General features: G+C 37.2%; 1 protein-coding gene across 2 annotated transcripts in view; it reads left to right on the forward strand.

Moving 5' to 3' along the window:
* Window positions 1-21703, forward strand: part of SLC25A26 (solute carrier family 25 member 26) — a 149231-nt gene that overhangs the window by 118254 nt on the left and 9274 nt on the right. For both annotated transcript variants that reach the window (XM_087431300.1, XM_004419900.3), the window contains 2 exons: window positions 1628-1672; window positions 18336-18405. In XM_087431300.1, the coding sequence (XP_087287426.1) occupies window positions 1628-1672; window positions 18336-18405 (115 nt within the window). The remainder of the gene's footprint in view (window positions 1-1627; window positions 1673-18335; window positions 18406-21703) is intronic.

Here is a 21703-nt window from a genome sequence, read left to right on the forward strand (position 1 = left end):
GACTCTTAATTTCTGGTTAAGTACAAGTATTTTAGAAGTAACTTAATGCCCTTAATTCATGGGAAGATAAATACTCATTAATTCCTTCAAAATCATGATCTGTAACACACACACACACACATACGTGCTTGCACATTTACACACTTCCATACCCATATACATTTGTTAATATTCAAAGTCCACATTTACTTTTTTGCTCACACCTGAGCTGAATACAGAATAACAAGACTAGGGCCATGGCCTGCTTGTGAGCAGCATCATACCTAGGCCAGTGGGCAGTGCGTGGATATTACATAGGTTAGTGGGTGGAGTCCGCTGGAGTTCAAGTATTTTTGTTTTAGGAAATATGGAGGTGAGGTTCTATTTTAGAATTTTAGAAAGTTTCATTAAAAGCAAAAAATGTGGTTGAATTTGTATGCAGATAAATGCACTTAGATGTATTTTAGGTAGAGTAGCGATCAGACAGGGCTCTGGAGTCATATTGTCTCCTTCTTATTTGTCTTCTTATTTGTCTCCTGGGCTTCTTATTTCCTAACAGCATGTCTTTAGGCAAGTTGCACAGCTTCTCTGACCCTCTGTCACCTCATCTATAAAATGGGGGTGGTAATAATACCTGTCTTAAAGGGTTGTTTTGAGGATTCAGTGAAATAAAACAACTAACGGTAAATACTCATTTAAATATGTGTGGGGATTATCTTCACCACTCATACTTCGTTACTACAGATTACTCTACTCCCTGACTGTGCTGGGGAATAAATCAAGCTCTCAGGCCCACTTCTGCCCCTGTCTGCTTACAGCCCTCTACTCCTCCAGCATTGGTAAGGTGTTCCTTCCTTGAGGGCTGCTGATTTCCCACACCCATGCTCTGTCCGTCGGCTCCTGTTTCTCTGCTTACTCTTGCAAGTGGCTCTGTCTGTCTCTTCTCTCTCTCCTACCCTCTCTTTCCCTCCACCTGCCTTGCTCTCTCTACCCCTTCCATTCTTTCTCTCTCCCTTCCTTTCTCCTCCCCTTCTCTCCTCCTTCCTCTCTCTGTCCAGCCCCCTTCTTTGTCCTTTCTTTACCCCTCCTCTTTTCCGCTCTCCCCTTTCTTCTTTCCTTCCCTTCCCTTCCTTTTCTCTCCCCTTTCCTGCTCCTTTCCCCTCCCTACTGTCTCTGCCTCCCTTACTCCTCCTTCTCCCTCTCTCTTCCCCTCCATCTTCTCTCTCCTCATCTATATTTCTCTTCTAAACCCTAACACTTGGCCTGCTAAGGAGTAGACAGCGCTGGCTCTTAAGACGAAAATTGTCAAGTCTTTATTACCTGCGATGGGAAATATTTATTTTGTCCTTTCCGTAGCCAGAGCCTCTCCATATTGTGCTTCTCTTTCCATTTCAAAAAGGCTTCACAGCATCATTTTATGTCCCTTGGGCTTAAAAAGTTAGTAGAACTCTTGAGGCAGTTACAGTTTAACTCATTTTCTAAAAACTATGTATACCATACCTATACATTGTTTAATGTTAGCTTTGTCTTATACATAAAGTTAAAATGAAATAATGTTTCTAAATAATTATAGGTTCATATGGTAATACTAGGTGAACTGATTTTTCCTGCATAATTTATTTAATTTTTTTTTTTTTTCTCTTTTCAGATTCCTTTCTCATTGGTCCAGTTTCCATTATGGGAGTCCTTAAAAGTAAGTTTTCCAATCTTCACATAAAATTTCTCTCTAATTATCATAAATACCCAGTAGTTTCAGTGTGGAATAGTAGAATATAATATTGACTAGCAGTTTAAAAACTCAAAATTATTAACAGTTGAAAATATTTTTTGCCTGTGGTTTATATGCCAATTCAGTCTTTTAAATGTGTTCAGGTGTCTGTGGTACTGGGAAATAAGCACAGCAGGCGGACCTGAAAGCTTCAGAAGTCAAGGAGAAAACCTGCTTTGCTTTCTTCTGTATTGCAACTCTTTTTCCACCCAGTTGAATTTTATTTCACGTCACTCTGTGTGTGTGTGTGTGTGTGTGTGTGTGTGTGTGTGTAGAGGTGAAGGAATAGCAATCAAGGTAAATGGAAAAGGAAAGAAAGCAAGGTCCTGAATATTTGTAGGCTTAGAAGACTGAGGTCTCCCCCACCGGTATCTAATGGTGGGCAGGACAGGAGAGAGGCAGGGGGCGTGGGGCTCTGACTGTCCCTTCCATCTTTGCTGCTCACCTCAACTAGGCCCAGGAACCCCCAATGAGAAGGGGCAGAGTGTGGTGAGTTGTAAGTCAGCTTCGGGGAAGGTAACTCATATGTTTAGCAACAGTTAAACGAATTTTTAAAAACCTGTGTTGAAAACATGCAGAGACGGTTGTATTTGTTTTTATTTTCTAGTGCAATGATTTTGAAAATTGTGGGTCATGAAATGAATTGTGTGGGTGTTTGCCAGCATTTTAAAGACTATAATAAAATAGAAAATAGAGAACATCTTATGTGTTAAGGATGTCTTATTTTGTAAAACTGCAGTGTTGAGTGTACACACACATCTCTGTATTGGGTCGCGATGTAAGATGTATTTCTCAATGTAGATAATGATCGAAAGAATTTGAAAGCCCTTGTTCAGGTGAAAATGGTTTATGAATAACCAAACTGTAAAATGGCAAAATATTTAGGTAGACATTTGATAATACAAAAAATAAAAGAATTACTCCCATAATTGTATGGAAGTAGTAATCATAGAGTGCTCGTACAAAATGTTACTTGAAGAATAACAAAAATTATTTGGACTCTGAAAAATATTTTCCTGAGGTTATATACTAAGGATAATAAAATGAGACAAAACATTACTCTTAAAAGAAAGAAACTCTGGAATATTAAGTATTGAGAAATAGTTCTTATAAGTGATGTGATTTTAGGGAGTAGTACAGCTTATTTAATAGAGTTTTTTGGGTGTTTCATGGTTGTTGTTTTGTTTGTTTTTGTTTTTACCATTTTCTCTGTGGTGCATAGTGAAAATGGATTTCTCAGGCAGTGTTTCCAGGCATGATGTAACAGCTATCCAATGAGGAGGTCACATTCCATGAGCATAACAGCTCTCCTTTTTGTGTGTGACAAAAGAACAATGAAGCAACAGCTGTCCAGCAAACAAGACTCACTTTATTAGTGTCTCAATAACCAGCATTCACGCAGCTTCTGCATACTCTCTAACATCCTCACGCCTTATCTCGGCATAGGAATGTTTTGAGGCCCAAAGAGGGGAAGAAGCATGGGGTTTGTTTCTTTTCAATGTTAAGGACATTTGTAGTATTCTAGCTAGTTGAGAAATGTCTAGAATTTTTCAGAGTAATCTCAGATAACAATGTTAAGCTTTACCAGTTTTCTTTGAGCAAATGTTAAGATGCTATAGTTTTTTTTAAAGTCGGCTTTCTTGAGCAATAATTTTCATACTGGGAAATTTACCCTTTATAAGTGTATATTTTTATGAGTTTTGACAAATGTTTATGCCTACCACCATAACTAAAATATAGAATATTTGTAGTTTTCCCTTTTCCAGAATATTATGTAAATAGAATCGCACACTATATAGCATTTTAGGCCTGGCTGTTTTCACTTAATATGATGCTTTTGAGATTCATTCCTGTTTTTGTCTGTACCAGTAGTTTGTTTCTTTTTGTCACTGAGTAGTATTTCATTGTATGGATGTACTGCAATTTGTTTATCCATTCACTGGCTGATACATATTTGAGTTTCCAGTTTATGATGATTATGAATAAATCTGCTATAAATATTTGCATATAGGTATTTGTATGGACATACGTTTTTGTTTTTCTTGGGTAAGTACCTAGGAGTAGGATTGCTGGGTCATAGAGAAGGTATAAGTTTAATTTTGTAAGAAACCGGCAAAGTGTTTTCCAAAGTGGCTGTATGATTTTGCAACAATGTATGAGAGTTCCAGTTGCTCTACATCCATGTCATTACTTGTTATTATTAGATTTAAAAAAGAATTTTAGCCATTCTAATAGTTGTGTACCGGTATCTCATTGTGGTTTCAATTTGCAGTTTTCTCATGGCTAAATAATATTGAGCATCTTTTCACATAATAGTGCTTTTTAATAAAAGTCATCCAAGTGTGAAATCACAGTGTTTTGTAGAAACAGACAATTTTTGGCACTTCTGTTTTTGTTATGATTTTATCCATTGAAATTTGCTTTTGCAACCATAGATTGTATTATGTGGAAGGGTTTCTCTATTATGTTTATGTGGAAATACTACTCAGGAAAATTTTTCTTGACAAGGACTTGAGCAGATTACATGCATGTGCTACAAGGAGTGGGAGTCTGGAGGTAGGAGTGGCCACTATCATCTTAAACTTACTCTGCCTAAAATGCAGGGTAGTACCTTTCTCCTAAAATCACTTCCTCCTGCTGTATCCCCCAATTTCTGTTAATCATACAACTATTCTCCTGACCCCTTGGTCTCAAGCCCCAGGTTAAAATCTGATTCTCTCCTTTCTATTTCTCTGTATCACATGACTCACCAAGTTTGGTTGACTCTGACTTTTGGAACCTGTGTCCTCATTTTTATCAGATTCTTGTTAACTTACGTCTGGACTAAGTTAATAGTTTTTCTACTTTCTCATCCATTCTACACATTGAATTTGTGTGATCTTCGTTAAATATCTCATTGAAGTTCTCAGAAATTAGTTTCTAAAACTCTAAAACATGAAGTTGTTGGCACTCAAGGATTCTGCGTCCTTGACTGGTTTTTCCAGCTCCCCTCCCCTTATACTTTTTTTTTTTTAATCCTTTTGCTCCATCCAGAATAGACTCCTTACTGCCCCTGTTCTTTGGCTTCTTTCTGAAATGTGCTTCCACGGGTCCAAATACTATGCATCTTTCAAAGCCAGTTCAGTTTTTTTCTCCTGCTTGAAGCCTTCCAATCTGGGCCCTGAAGATTTATGCTTACTTACCAAACATTTGTCTATATTGTTGATTGGTATTTAGTCATGCACTATATTGTGTTTAAAACATCTTAGAACCAAGCCTTAGAGTATTTGAACAAGGCCTCAACCCCTTGCATTTACTGATAAGTGATGGATGCAGTTAGTACGCATGTATTGCCTGCCTACTCTGAGCTAGACATTGTTCCATTTCACAGCAATGCAAAGATGAATGAGATATGGCTAATGCCCTTGAGGGGCTTATAGTCTGTCAGAGAGCCACATACTCACGGATAACCTCAAGGTCATGTGTCTGTAATTGATGACTACTCAAAGTAAAGTGGGAAACAGTCCCCCTGACTCGACCTGTCTCTACACTACCTCATTTCTTATGTTTTTCTTTTTTGTAGTACATATACTCACAAAAATGATTTTAGATGAAAGAAGACTTGACACCATAAAGAAGAGGGAAAGTAAAAGGAGTAGATTATCATATCCAGAACCTCCAAGAAGATAATTTTCCTTTAAGATTTGAGTTTGGAACTTTTTGGCAGCCCAACAAGAAGAGAAACATGGTAGATTCTGTGGTTCTTATTATCTTGTCCCTTAGCTTTGGGCACCATTTTTGTATGGATGACTTGCACATTGATAGTTCTGTAGTGGACCACCTCCTCTGAGTTACAGCCTCATCTAACCAACTTCCTAGTTGACATCCTCACTCAAGGTGTCTCAGATCAGAACAGAACTTTTGGTGTTTACTCCCCTTCTCCCTAACCTGTTCCTTCCCAGTTGTCCCCTTCTCAGTAAATAGCACAAGTATCTATTGCCTGCTAAAGTAGAAAGCTAAGAATTATTCCACAGTTTTTCTTTTCCCTCATCCCTCTTAATCCAGCCCATCGACAAGTCTGCTATTCTAAAGAAGCCTCTATCTTACCTCTTGCTTCAGTTGCCAGTTGGCCTCTCAAATGGTCTTGCTTTTCTAAAATATCTTCTCTTCACAGAAGCCAGAGTGATCTTTTAAATAAATATATCAGATTATACCATTCTCTACTAAAACCCATCAGTGACATCTTTTTTTTTTCTTTTTTCTCTCCAAAGCCCCAGTACATAGTTGTATATCGTAGTTGTAGGTCCTTCTAATTCTTCTATGTAGGACGCTGCCTCGGCATGGCCTGATGAGCTGTGAGTAGGTCTGCACCCAGGATCCGAACCGGCGAACCTCGGGCCGCCAAAGCGGAACGCGCGAACTTAAGGAACGCGCGCACTTAACCGCTGCGCCACCGGGCCAGCCCCCCAATGACATCTCTTTGAAAGAAGAATAAAATCCACACCTTAAACTATAGCTGACAGGGCCCTATGTCATCTGGCTCCCTCCTACCTCACTGAACTTATCCCATACCACTCGTCCGCTATATTCTAGCCACACTAGATCCACTCACTGTGCTACAACCCTGCTGGCCCCACCTCTGTTCTTTTTGGACATGCCAAGCTGGTACTTACCCCAGGGTCTTTACGTTTGCTGTGCCCTCTGCCAGAAATATTCTTTATTCATTCATTCTGCACATTGTTACTGAGTGCCTACTATGTGCTAGCTTTTTCTAGGGTCTGGGGATATAGTGATGAAGAGGACTGACAAAAATCCCTTCCCTCATCGAGCTTTCATTGTAGCTCTTTCCCTAGGCCTTTCTCACGTCCAACTCTTTCTTGTTCTCCAGGTCTTAGATCAGATGACACCTCTGAGAGGCTTTCCCTGTCCACCCCTCTTTCAAGTAGGGCCTTCCCTTCTTCCCTCCTCAGTAATTACAGCACCTGTTCATTTCCTTCCTTGCATTTTCATAATTGAGTTTATTTAGTTAGGCACTTATTATCGCCTGAATATTTACAAAAGACATCAGTTGTGTGTTGAGCAGATGCTATATGCCAGGCCCTGGGCTAAGCACTGTATATTCATTAGCATCTCATTCACATCACACACAACCCGGGGAGGTAGGCTTATTGTTATCCCCACTGAGACAAGGAGACCAGTGCTCAGAGAGGCTGTCTTTCATCTAGTAAACCAAGTTCTCGGTTTCCTATCCAGCAGGCTTTTACTATGTTAACATTGTTAGTGATAATTACCGGAGTAATAAAATCAATCATAATAACTAACATTTCTTAAAGTTACAGTGGCCAGGCACTATGATAACCACTTTCCATGGATTATCTCCTGTTAATCTTCATGACAATTCTGTGAGATAGGTGCTATTATGGTCTTCATTTTGTGGATGTGGAAACTGAAGAAGAGTTTGAGTGCCTTGCCCAAGGCTGCAGGAATATTAACTATTAAGTGGTATAGCCAGGATTTGAACCCAGGCAGACTGACTCCAGAGTTGATGTTCTTCATCATTTTACACACAACTTTGCACATAGCACACAATATCTTTAATAATGTTTTTGCTGTTTCATATGCTCAAAAGCTGAGGTCATATTATGTCAAATCAGCTTGTTTAAGGCATTTCTGCGAATTGTGTTGATTCCCTAGCTTGATGACGTAAAGCTTAAGCACCTTGGCTACCATATTTCTTAGACCAACTCTCTCAAACATCCCTGGTTCTGCTGCACTGGGGCGGGGCTTAAACAGTGTTCACTTTAGGGGTCAGCTCTCAGTGACCGACCACAGGGGAGCATAGATAGTTTATGGTCATGAGTGGAGCCAGAGCACAGTTTTCCATGTGTTTGTGTTTAACTTCTTACAGGACTTGGCTTATTGGAGAAGGAGCTTTGTCTTCTGATTGTTTATGTTTATATTCTTTATAATTCTGCCTTTTACACAGCAGGTGTTTATAACTATTTACTAATTGTTGAAGGTTAGCATTCTTTCTTTTTCAAGTTCAATGCAAAGTTGGATAACTGTATACATTAACTTTTATTTATAATTAGTTTCTTTTAGAAGTATATTCACAGCTACAATATGCAGATTTACTGAGCTTTAGGTAAACAATACGCATATTTTGAAAGGATATGATAAAATTTCCTGTAAGTGTCAGATTTTTGCAGTTGTCTGAACATTCCACATGAGTGTACAGTGCAGTGCAGAGGATTGTCAAGAATGCTGGCAGGTCTAAAGGCGTTACAAAGCTGCAAAGCAGTAACTAGAAGCAACACAGATGCAAAGTTTGAAGCAGAATGAAAATAAAATCAGTTTGGTTATGTATGACTATGACATTATGCTGATGATTTTCTAAGATGAAATCATAGCCTTGTAATAGAAATCGGGGGCTAGTGGATTATCATTTCAATTATAGGATAATGTATAAAATAATTACTTAAGATTTTTAACTTACATTTTATAAATATTTTAAATAGCCGGTACTTTATAAAGACTATGTTTTTATTCAAGTTGAAGAGTAATAATAACTTGTTTATTGTTGTTGATTCTTATTTTAATAATAGTTAAAATGTGTATCACCACCCCACCCACAACACAATTTTCCCAGACCTTTACTAATGTAAACAAAATAATAGTAATTTAGAGGATGCTCAGGGTCTCCTTGTTGTTAGTGCCATTGAGTTGATTCCAACTCCTAGCGACCCTGTGTACAGCAGAGCGGAACCCTGCCCAGTCTTTTTGAGCCATCCTCTCACCTTCCAGCACTCTATCAGACAATGCTCCACTGCCATTCATAGTGTTTTTCATGGCCAGTTTTTTTGGAAGTGGGTGGGCAGATCCTTCTTCGTAGTCTGTCTTAGTCTGGAAGTTCCACTGAAACCTGTTTACCATGGGTGACCCTGCTGGTATTTGAAATCCTGGTGGCATAGCTTTTAGCAACACAATAACACACAGCTGCCACAGTATGAGAACCGACAGATGAGTGGTGTGGTTCCCTGCCTGGGAAATGAACCCTGGGTCATGGCGGTGAGAGCGCTGAATCTTAACTGCTAGATCACCTGAGGCTAGATGCCTCAGGTTCTCCCCATACACCATTTCATTAGATTGGGAGAACTGGTGTCTGCACAGACATGTTTGCTCAGAACATAGATTCCTATAAAGGCATATTAAAGATTGAGAAGGAAATGATAACAGTAAAAATGTGTGTATGATTTTTACCACACTAAACTTGTACCCTAAGTTAAATATGTCTGTATGGAAGAAAACACCTGCACATAAGAGCAAAGTATTCATTGTATGTCCAGATCACCAGTGAAGTCAGGATCTAAGGTGCCAATTAGGATTTTAGCAAAAGCATGTTATAATGAAACAAGCATCTTTTAACAATTCAAAAACTACAAGAACATTTGAATTCTTCATTTGTATCCTGGAAAATATGGGACACTTCATGCAAAAAGAAAAGGATTAGAATTCTACAGTATCCTTTCGCTCAGTTTATAAAAGTAATGGGTAACATTTTCTTGTTTCTAGGGCTACTGAGGGAGAGAGAGAGAGATTCAGAATGTTTAGAAAATGCTTGTATTTTATAATTTGGCCAATTAAGGTAAAGACAGATGGTGGAAAAGAGATGAAAAAGAAAACTAAGTAGGGAAGAATGAGCGTCATGTATAGCAAAGGCCTGAGAGGATGAGGGGGCAGGGTGTGGCTTCTGAGCTCTGGATTCCTCTCCCAGCTCCACATTTAGACCTGGGTACCCAGCTGCCAGGCATCCTGCTGTGCGTGCAGTTCTGAAGCCAAAGTGATCACAACACCTCATCCGTTCCTTACAGGTTCCATTACTTTGAACTGAAGGTAAGATGGAACCATGCCTCATGAGTCCCACAGCCTCAAGGGTAGTGGGTTGGGGTCCTTTGTCAGAAAACAATAAAAAAGCACACCAGGAGTCCTCTTTTGTCTTCTTTCCTTTGGGCATTTCTCGCCTACTTATGGGAGTTTGTGACTAAAATGAGATAAATATGATCATTCACATAAAAGATTCCTATGATGAATCATATTGAATTTTTTTTGGCTGAGACAAAGTATGAGAAAAGAGGGGAGTTTACCACACTTTAGTTTAATCAGATTATCAAACGTAAATGTATATTAAAAAGAACTTTTAAAAAATGCATATAATGATTCCCAGTTCCTTCAGAGATATAAAACCCTGCCAGAATTTGATTTTAAGGGACCCATCTATAGATTTACATGTAACCTCCTTAAAAAATGGGAAAAAAGGAGTTAGCTTTGTTTTTATTTGTTCTTTAGACTTGCTCCCTGGTTATTTGTGAGCATTTTTGGTGTCTGTTTCATATGTTTGGTTTAAGTATGCATCGTGATAGTATTTGTGCTGCTCTTGTCTCGCTCTGTCTCAGCAGACATCAGCAGTTGATCATAGCCCTTCTTCCAGCTGAACCTAAACAAAATCTTGGAACTGTCTTAGCACATCTCACCAGAAAGGCTTGTCCACTTAAGTAAATGTTAATCCTTGAAGTGGAACCTATTGTCATTCTTGATTTATGTGGTTCTCTGCTGAGCCAGGAATGAAAATTTGGAATTATGATGTTGAACCAGTTCATGTTTTCCCCCATTCTTTACACAAGGGTAAAATTAATCGAACACTGCTTACACTGTAAGTATTCATATAGGTATGAAATATTTGCCTGCCGCCTTTGTATAAGGAACTGTGCAAGGCTCTGTGGGAATCCAGAGATGAAGATAATGAGGTTCCTCTCCTGTAGAATCAAGGGTGAGATGAGAGAGCTTTTGAAGAGTGCTGTTGAGAATAGAGGCTGATCGTTGTATGTTTCCAGATAAATAGAACTTGTCAGTATAAGTCCATCAATTCTTTTATTTTAACCACTTTTGATAAAAATCTTTGTAAAAGATTGTTGCATACTTAAACACAGCAAGCAAAGTGTGCCCTTGCAAACAGATGTATTAAAAATAATCACACCTTGTTGACTCACAATCATTTGTTTTATTGTAACTGTTACTCAGTGGCATATTTAGATATTGTTAACATGAGTGGGACCTTTTGTCCCTATCCAAAACTAATAAAAGACATCAAACCACAAATCCAGGAAGCTCAGAGAATCCCTAATCAGAATAAATACCCTCCAATAAAATGTAGCCACACGTATCCAAAAATATTACTTTCTAACTATAAAACCTAAATATTACTAAGCAAACTCAACATTTGAGTCCATCTTGCTTTGCTCAAGAATAATAAGCACAATTTCTTTTCCTATAATTACCAGCACAATCAATTGTTAAAGACTTTCTTACAATTTCCTGTTATTTTTACCACCTTACTTATCTGGAAGGCAAGTAAACCAACCAAAACACAGTTAAATCAAAAACAAGGTATGGATTAACCCACACAAGGTTGTTGCTATTCAGACATCTCAGAATAGTTTCAATCCAGCTGTCATTATAACCAAAATAAGCCTGTGTCCTGTAAATGAGCCCTAATTGTCAGTTAGGTGTATCCAGTTTTAACTAGGGAAACTAGTTCTGTAGGAGAAATCCATTTTAGCCTTTTAGCCAATTGATTATATTGCTAGAACCACAGTACGGCAGAAGTAAAAGCTTAATTGTGGTTCCCAATTATATTTAATATTCTTTTCAGTTTAAAACTGTGCTTTGGAAATCTCTTTTTGAAGACATGTTAGTATATGAGTACTTCACAGAGAGATGGTTCATTAATTGAATAATAAAATTACAGCTGTTGCTTTGTTTTTTAAAGTATACGTGCAAAAGCAACACACCAGCTTAATTAACTACAGTATGGAGAGCATCTGCATGAAATTGTCTGCTGTCTTTACTGTGTTATAAAATTCTGGTGGAAGACTGACAGCAGTGAGACCTACACAGAGGATTGTCTTTTCTGTTGTCTTAAATAAATAATCATCTGATGTTATTAATTTGGAATTGAGTAGATGATTCTGTACATGTACCTCTCCTTGTACCATAAAAAGCATGTGGTAAGAAAGCATGTGGTTTCATAATCTTGCAAAATTGGAAGCCGCATAACTACTTTTAAGTACAAGAGCTGAAGAAGTACCAAATTACAAGTTTTCCTGCAGTGAAGCCAAAACGTTTATTTTCAATTTGTTATTCATTCATAAGACTATAGTGCACATTGGGTGGGTCTTTTGAAGTGAAAAACAAAACCTTGTCTTCATGTTATACTTTAATAGAAGACACCTGACCTAGGCTTGGACTCCTAGCCATTTCATAGTATTGCGCCTGGCAGTGGCTGTCTATCCTGTGAATGAACACTAGGGCTAATGGGGTAGGGCGAGGTAGGGAGCCAAGTTACTTCATATTGTTCCCCCTCTGGTAGGCCTTGAGCAGTGAGTGAAGAATCACTTGGGAAGATAGAAGAACCTGATTGTTTTTGTAGTGATACCACTAATATTTAGGATTCCTTATAATATGCTAATGATAATAGAAATATCATTAATTGAAAAAAAAGGCAGATGTTTAAAAATTGCACACCTTTCAACAATGTGAATGGTGAAATTCAATGAAGATCTGTATCTTAGTAATATTGTGCTTAATTTAATCCCCTGTTTTGATAATTGTACTATGGTTATATAAGATGTCAAGATTAGGGGAAGCTGGGTGAAGGAGATATGGGAACTCTCCTATTTTTGCAACTTTTCTGTAAGTCTAAAATTATTTCAAAATGAAATTTTCTGTATAAGCTGTTGGAAATATTTCCAATTAACCTATGTTAAGGAAACTTTACTGAAGAAAACTGCAGAAGTGAAATTAAGAACATTTCTGACTGCCAGTCTCATTACTTAAACTTGAAATTTCATGTTAACATGAGATATAAACAAATGTACATGGATTCATCTGAAAATTTCATTTTTTATTTGAAAAGAAAAAGGAAATAGGACATTGAATTAGGATAAATAAGCAAACACCAGGGAAAGTATGGCTACCTGCTTTTTTTAATTCATATTTTGGTACACAACCTCTGCCATTTGAGTTGAGACTCTAACACTGTGGTTCTTTACATTTAGGCCCCCTTTCTGCCCCTCACCCCAAACTCCCTAGTCATTCATCTGCCTTTACAGGAATGATCATTACACCTCTGTGGCAATGGAAATACTTATTTAGATTGAGAAATTATGGCAATTTAAAATTTTTTGGTGTTCACACAGGTCCTTGAAACAAATCCTCTATTACAGACCCACATTATTTAAACATTTATTGACATCAAAATGTTTTCTTTAATAACTTGTATGTTATAATGTAGCTCTACTAGAAGTGGAACTGTTTATGGTAGTGAGGCATCTTATAATGCTGCGTATATACCGTTCTGTCTACAAGGCTTGGGGGGGGGGGACCTCACAACCAGCTTCAGCTGCCCTGCATACTCTCTCTGTGACCTCAGGCAAGTTACTTAACATCTCTTAGCACCGCCCCACACCTGTGTTTGTAGATAATAATACATACTTTCAAAATTAAATGAGAAATGTGAAATCTGTAGCATGGAACAGGCTAGGTAGTTAGCAAGGTGGTGACTAATATTGTCAGTCGTAATCATTCATACTGTTGCCTACACTATATTTTTATTCCGTTTTCCAATCGAATCCTGAATTATTTAAAAGTCAAAAACAATAATATTTCCACTTACTGTGATTAACCTTTCCTGTCTTTCCAGACAATTTTTTCTTGATCACAGTCCTCTGGTCCCTCCACATACGTGAGCAAATATGTAATTTCAAATTACTTTCATAATTCCTATACAATACTTCTTACCAATCGGGTTCTTGTCATTGTTGTTGTTGTTTAATGAATTTAAAGTTGCTCCCAAATGAATCATTTGTAAATAACACTCATCTTTTTAGCTTGGTCTCAATATTATCTTTCCAGAGTTTCTGTATTCAGACAATTGCTCATTAAAAAAAAATTACAAACTCATATTATTTAAGCAAGTTGTTTTGGGCACTGATATAGTTTGTTCATTTACTTGGATATTTTAATATCATTCCAGTAAAAATTATGATCTGTATGTGGAAATAAAGTGTCTTATAAATACCATTCTATTTGCTCTCAAGACAACTATAACCTGTGGATCCAAATCCCAGTGTTTTTCCACTCTGTACCAGATCATCTCATTCAGATCCCAGTTCTGCTGCTAACTCTCTGTTTAAGCTACGTAACGTCTCTGAGCCTCAATTTTCTTGTCTGTGAAATGAGGATTAAATGGCACATACCTTGGAAGATTGTGGTTAGGATTACATGAGTTAATATATGTAAAGTGTTTAGTGTCTGGTATGTAGTAAGTTCTGTATACATGTGTATTGTGGTTGCTGTTATAATCGTTATTTCTATCATATTCTGCGTTTGCCACTAAAGTTTCTCACTTGATTTTAACACTTTTGGTTCTCGAGATTTTTTTCTTTGTTTTAAGAGATTTATTAATGTCCTTTTCAAATTCAAAATGATTTCTTTATATGTTCTTAGACTAAATTATTCTGGCCAAGTGATAGTGGAAAGTTATGCTTATCTATGGAGATTCTATTTTTAAACTGTCTTCAGCCATCTGAGTCTATTTTGATTGTGTTTTTTTTTTTTTCTCTTGGCAACCATTTTTTTTCCTCCCTAGATTACAGCAGGCACCTCTGTGAAACCTTCTCCATCACCTCCCTTCTCTCTGTTATAACCATCTTCTGCCCCCACTGTATCCTCCTTAAATATTAGACCTAGGGACTGTTGCTTTTTTTCATTGACTCTACAGTGCCTGACAGCTAGTAGATAGTCAGTAAATGTTGAGTTTATGAATTATATAGCATCTTTGATTTTTCCTCCTGTATGACATGCAATTCACATCTTACTCATTCTTTATTATTGCTTATAAACTCAGCATTATTATTTGAAGTCTGTCTGGAATAAACTTCTGCTCTTTGGAACACTTGAAGAGATCAGTAGATTAACTGAAGATGACCTTTGGTCATCACCAAAAGTCTAGTTTGTGTTTTGCATTCCTTTTCTAAAAAGTCAGCAAGGTAAGTAATGGTGTTAAAACTGGCATTAGCTTGATACAATACACTTTTTGCCACCTTAAAAGTAAAAAAGATGTTGTTCTACTGTTTTGTTTCTTATCTTGTCTCCAATGCTTATAAGAGCTCTGGAGAAGATAATACTTTCTACAAAAGCACACAGGTATATTTGTAAACATTAGAGCATTTACTGAAAATATACCAAATACTACACTTAATGGCAAGACTATTTTTAAAAACCTTTTTGTAATAAAACTTTTTTTAGCTTATTTACTTCCACAAGTAAGGTTACAAAAATCTGTTGATAGCTGCACTCTTAGTCTGGTGAATTTAATAAATACATTTTATTTATTAGTTAGGTGAAGTAAGTGTTCTCATTAGTTAGGTGAAAGGAAATATTGGAGTCCTGAGACACCGCACATTGGTATGTCTCTAATTTGTGGGGTAGTTTACGTAGTTATGTGTCTGACTTAAGAAAAGTTGTTAAAGTTGACAAAATAAACAGGGCCATATATGTCTTGATTTGCTGGCATCTTCTCCATTTCTGTAGCAACCCTCTCAATCTTCCAGCTATATTTTCAGTGGGGAAGTATTGAGAGTAGGAAATCAGCACTAACTTTTGCTGGTCTTTCAGTTGTGGTGTATTTGATCATCCCTAAAAATATCATGTCACTATCAGTAGGTCATTATACTATTCTAACCATTTTAATTAATATATTCAAGAGACCTGTGTTGTAATATTTGTGGTCATTATTGCAGTGCATACTGTTATGCTAGAGGTCCTACCCAGTGCAGTAAGGCAAGAAAAAGAAGTAAAAGGCAGTAATTCAAATTGTAAAGGAAGAGGTAAAACTATCTTTATTCACAGATGATATAATCATTGATGTAGAAAATCTGATAGAATCTACCAGAGCTATTAGAGCTACTAGATTCTCTAGGGCTCATAAATTTAGCAAGGTTGCAGGATACAAGATCAATTGTTATTTCTACATATTAGCAATGAACAATCAGAAACTGAAGTTAAAAAACAAGCAATACCATTTACAATAGCATCAAAACATATGAAATACTTAGGGATAGATCTGACAGTACACGTGCAAGACCTGTATACTGACAACTACAGAACACTGCTGAGAGAAATTAATGGAGGCCTAAGTAAATGGAGAGAGGTACCACAATTATTGGTTAGAAAACTCAATGTTGTTAACCCTCCATTCTCTCCAAAATGATCTACAGATTCAATTCAGATCCAAATCTCAGCAGGCTGTTTTGTGGAAACTGAACAGCTGATTCTGAAATTCATATGGAAGTGCAAATAACCTAGAATAGTCAGAACAACTTTGAAAAAGAACAAAGTTGGAGAGCTAGCACTACCTGATCTCAAGATTTATTATAAAGCTATAGTAGTCAAGAAAGTATCGAATTGATATGCAGATCTAGAGATTAGAGCAGAATAGAGAGTCCAGAAATAGACCCACACATGTATGGACAGCTGATTTTTCATAAAAGTGAAAAGGCAGTTCATTAGAGAAAGAATACTCTTTTCCAATTGCTAGAACAATTAAATATCCATATGTGAAAACAAAATAAAACAAAAGAACTTCAATCCATACCTTGCAGCGTATAAAAAAACTAACTCAAAATGGATGATAGATCTAAAGGTAAAACCTGAAGACATAAAAATTCTAGGAGAAAACATAGGAGAAAAATCTTTGTGGCCTGAGTTAGGCAAAGATTTCCTAGATATGTCACCAAAAGCAAGATCCATGGACTCCATCAAAATTAAATACTTCTGATCTTTGATAGCCACTGTTAAGAGAATGAAAAGACAAGCCATAGACTAGGAGAAAATATTTGCAAATGACTAGTATCTAGAATATATAAAGAAGTTTCAAAACTCAATAGTTAAGAAAACAGACAACTCAATAAAAATGTGCAAAACATTTGAACATACACTTCACCAAAGAAGATACATGGATGGCAAAGAAGTACATGAAAAGAAGCTAAAAATCATTAGTAATTAGGGAAATACAAATTCAAACCACAACGAAATACTACCGCAAACCTATTAGAATTGTTAAAAATAAAAAATACTGACAATACCAAGTGTTGGGAAGGATGTGGAGAAGCTAGAACTGCTGGGAATGTAAAATGGTACAACCACTTTGGAAAACAGTTCAGTAGTTTTTTAAAAAGTTAAACATATACCTACCCATGTGGTCCAGGTATTTCAATCCTAGGTGTTTTCTCAAGAGAAATGAACATGTGGGTCCATATAAAGACTTTTATAGAAATGTTCATAGCAGTTTTATTTGTAATAGCCAAAAACTGGAAAAATCTCAAATGTCCATCAACAAGTAAATACATAACTTTAATATATCTATACAATGGAATATCACTTGCCAGTTAAAAAGTTGTGAACTATTGATATTCACAGTAACGTGGGTAAATCAAAAATTCTGAAGGAAAGAAGCCAAGTTAAAAAAAAATTAATGTATGATTACATTTATGTAAAATTCTAGAAAAAGCAAAGTTATCTAGAGTGACAGATCAGATTCTTTAGGGGATGGTGAGGAAGGGCAGGAAAGAGGGATGACAGAGGGACACAAGAAACTTTTTGGGATGATGGATATGTTCACTATCTTAATCATGGTGATAAGTTCATGTGTATTTGTGTGTATATCAAAACTTAACAAGTTGCAGACTTTAAATATGTTATTAGATATCGCTTATACCTCAATAAAGCTAAAAAACATGAAGGAGTGCAGGCTGTGCTGTTAGAAAGCCTGGGTAAAAGGTGGATAATAACAGGACCCAGCTCTTAGGGTTGTTGTGAGGACTGTGGGGTTTCATGTACGTTCAGAGATGAGACCAAGGCCTGACTCATAGCACTGTTCACGATTTGATGTGACTGTATCATGTCTTCTACTAGATCATCAACTCTCAGCAAGCAAGGCACAGTGTCTCTGCCATCCTTTTGCTTGGTTTGAAACTCCGCATGAGTATCAGCTTATTACGTGGACGGTACAAAAAGTGTTTTGGCAAATTTTAAATTGATAAGTAACAGAATTAGCATCCTTCAAAAGTGCAACATGGATAAAGGTTGAAAAAAGAACTGAGGAATTGGGCGTACACTGATTTGCTCTGGACTAATTTGTAAATCATAGTATTTATGTTTAGAATTATATGGGAAATATTTAAAATGTTCCATTGCCTTAAAGATATCTTTATCTATCCACATACACACAAATGTGTGTATGTGTGTGTGTATAGCATACATATTCCCTGAAAATTATTTCCTTTGAGCACTCTAATGTAGCTATCACTCTTCTTTCTTTGACTTATTTTAGAATGCCGTTAAGTCCTTGGGAAAATCACTTATGTCATCAGCGTGGAATGCCACCAAAATAGCTTCTCACTTAAGTTCCCATCCCCAGAGCTAACCCACAGGAGGTTCCGATAAATTCAAATATTTAATAACTTGTATTTTTCTTTCTCCTTAAACACAGGCCCTCTGGTCCTGGAGGCAGGATCGTGTGGTGGATTCTTGGCAGTCAGCAGTCTGTGGAGCTTTTGCAGGTGCAAAGGATTATATTATACTGGGAAAGACCAAAGAGGTGGAGAAAAATGTGAAAATATTAACTATACAAAAACAACATTCTTTAGAAATTCCAGATTGTTTAGATGAAGAGAGTTCCACAAGTTGTTTGAGAAAAGAAAGTGTCTTAGGGGAAAAAAGCCTGTTAAAAAGGTGTCTGCTTGAAAGACAACCAATTTGTTTTTGACAAATTTTTCTTTTTCTTTTTATCTTTATTAAAGCCTTCACTCAGGCCTTTGGATTATCTTAAAGATGATTTATAAAGTTCTCTGTGGGAAGAGACTTGCTGTGGGTGCAGGGCTAACCATGCAGCTGTCTGCCTTGAGCAGTGCTTGGGGGTTTAAGTGATCTCTGCAGCAGGCAATGATTCACGATTCGTGTGACATGTTTGACAGCACTGTAGATTAACTAGTGTCAGGAGAGCAGAGGCTGCTCCACAGCATACTGAAGGCTGCCCTGCTCTGTGTGGAAAATATGGAGACCTAAACATCTGGGCATTTTCTAGACATTAAACCCAGAGGAAAGTGACACTGTGCAATATGGTGTTATCCATCACTAAGTCATATGAATTTTCCAGTGAGGTTTTGATGAGAACTCAGATGCTTTAAGGAATTTAATAAGTGATAGGTTTAACAGTCTAAGAGAGAAATACATTTTGTTGTTGCAAATAAAGGTAAATTAGAATTACAGTTGAAATAAATTGAAGTGGAGATTTGCCAGGAAATTGTAAATGGCTAGTTTAGATGTGAAGCCAGTAAGTTGACAGATATGTAGGTTTAGGATGTCAACTTTATTAGAAAATCATTCTTTTCCAATTTGTTTAATGGTTGTTGGATTGGGTTTTTTGTTGTTAGTCATTAGGAAAATAGAAAATATACATTTTATAGGATTCTTTATTAATAATTGGACCCATTTGACTAGTAGGATTGATAATCAAAAATAAGAATCTTGCCTCTAGACATGCAGCCTGCTCAGATTGATTATGATGGGTAATTGTTTCCACACGACGCATAGTCATTAGCTGTGTTAAATGAGTAGGTGGTCTTGATTTATTTTCCAGAGGTCAGGAGTCTTTACTCTCCAGTCCCTAAGAGAAATGTGAGTTTTTGTTGACTCCCTCCTGGGCCCTGGGGACAAAATGAGCATTATGGAAATTTAGTCATCCTGGATAAAGGAGGCCACTTCTTCAAGTTAACAGTACCATAAAACTTCCATGTGTTGAAATAAGAAGCACATATATCTGATCCCATTTCTTAAGTAGCTCATTCAAAGATTTGCTTGCAAATGAATCATTTCTATTAAGGAAATTTGCATTTCCGAATAACGCTTTGTAATAGGCACTAAGCACTTAGATTAGTCAGAAGGGGGAAAGACAGAAACTTTTTATCAGATATCCTGTATGGTAGGATCCTTTCAGTTGAAGAGGCTCGCTTGAGGAGTACAGCAACACAGCACTGTGCTCCAGGGACAGCCGGGGAAGCTGGGATGTGGAGCAAGGAAGGGGTTTGCCCAGAGCCACACATCTAGTACAGGCGGAGCTGTCCGACTTACAAAGCTGTCAGGTCTCTGTTCTGCCCCCAACTAAGGACTGAGGCTTTGGGGCCTTCCTGAGCACCAGTTTCCTTACGTGTCACGTAGAAGCAACCCTCCCTACGCTAAGGGATTACTTCAGCATAGGTGAGATAATGTCTGCATTAGTACTTTGTAATCTATAAAACTGAACAGATGTAAGGAATTATTACTATTTAAATAAAAGCAACCAACACCCAGAAAATGAAAAGCTATTATCATCACAATTCATGTTCTCAATTGCATTGAATCATTTCATATTAATAAAGTTACTATACATAATCATCTCCTCTAATAGAGTATAGATTTAAAAACTCCTCTGATACAATCATCTTATTTTTTCAGCTGAGGTTCTGATAAGTGAAGGAGTTTGTCTAGCATCTGCAAAAAATCCATTGTCAGTAGATCCACGTATTTAGCAAAAGATAAAATAAATACATTTCTTGTTTCTATCCCTTTTGTTTTGAAACTTTGGTTGGTACAAATGTTGATCCTGAGGAACAAGTTTACTATTTTAAAACCTTTCTGAAAGATAAACTTCATTTGAAAATATTCCAATTTGTGAAAAAGTGATATTCTGTAAAAGTTTGTTGCAACATTGTGCATTACACAGTATAGAGAAATGAATAATGACTTGCCATCCTGGGCAGCCCCTTAAAGATCTGCCATGCTTACCCGCTGCACTTTCAGACTCTTGAGCCTTACGTGGCCATAAAGGCAGTGATAAAACTTGCCCTTAAATCAGAAATCAGATTTCTCGTCCCTGTGTGCTTTTCCAAGTTTAAACTGGTTTAAATCATCATAGATGAGCCTCTCTGTGTGCCATCCTCAGCACTCTTCTGCACTCATGCTCGTTTTATAAACTACTTGGCACAAATATCCAAAAATGTCCCTTGAGATTGGAGGTGTTGATGGCTTGTCATGATTAGAAATTCCCTTGGCTTCTGGTCAGGGGTTAAACTAGGAAAAAAAAAGGACTTTGCCAACTTCCTCACTTCAAGTTAACTTCTAAACATAAAACCGTAATTCAGTCTGAGTAATTATGACATTTGCTACTATAGCGATATTTGCTATTCTAGTGTTCTTTGATCAGTTTTTTGGAACACCTACCACATTCTCTGAGAGAGAAGGAAAGAGACGGAGAGAGCTCTCTCTCCATGGCTTGAAATTCTAAAATAGGGTGAAGGATTATCTGGGTAACAAACGAAGAAGGTCTGACACAATCTTGAAAACACACATTTGTTCGTTGTTGTGGTGGTTGTTGAAGCCCACCAACTCTGGACACTTGTTTGGAGACCATGAAGATATCTGCTCTTCTTGTTCCCAGGCTAGTCATGGGAGGGGAGACCATGGAGGTGTAATGAATGACAGCACTGCCCACTGCTGCCCCCACCACATTCACCTCTGCTACTTGGAGATGACAGCTCCAGACCTGTTGTGGGAAGGGGGTCCCTTTGTCTGGAGAGGGTAAAGCATTTGTTCTTTAAGGACGTGAGATGCAGTTTCATTGTAAACGTCTAGTTTCCCCTGAATCTGGTCCTTGAAAGCAGTTAGCCTAACATTCAGTAAAAGCCTAACTCTAGTGGAGCCCATAGAAAATTGTTTCACATGTGATTTGAGCACTAAAGCAGCCTACAGCTGCTGTACCAAATAATTATTTCCTGTCTAATATGTTAGCATGTTCCTTGTATTTATTACCAGCGGTTTATA

Source organism: Ceratotherium simum, chromosome 5 (assembly GCF_057802395.1).
Source record: "Ceratotherium simum simum isolate JZ-2026a chromosome 5, ASM5780239v1, whole genome shotgun sequence".
In the NCBI taxonomy this organism is placed as follows: Eukaryota; Metazoa; Chordata; class Mammalia; order Perissodactyla; family Rhinocerotidae; genus Ceratotherium; species Ceratotherium simum.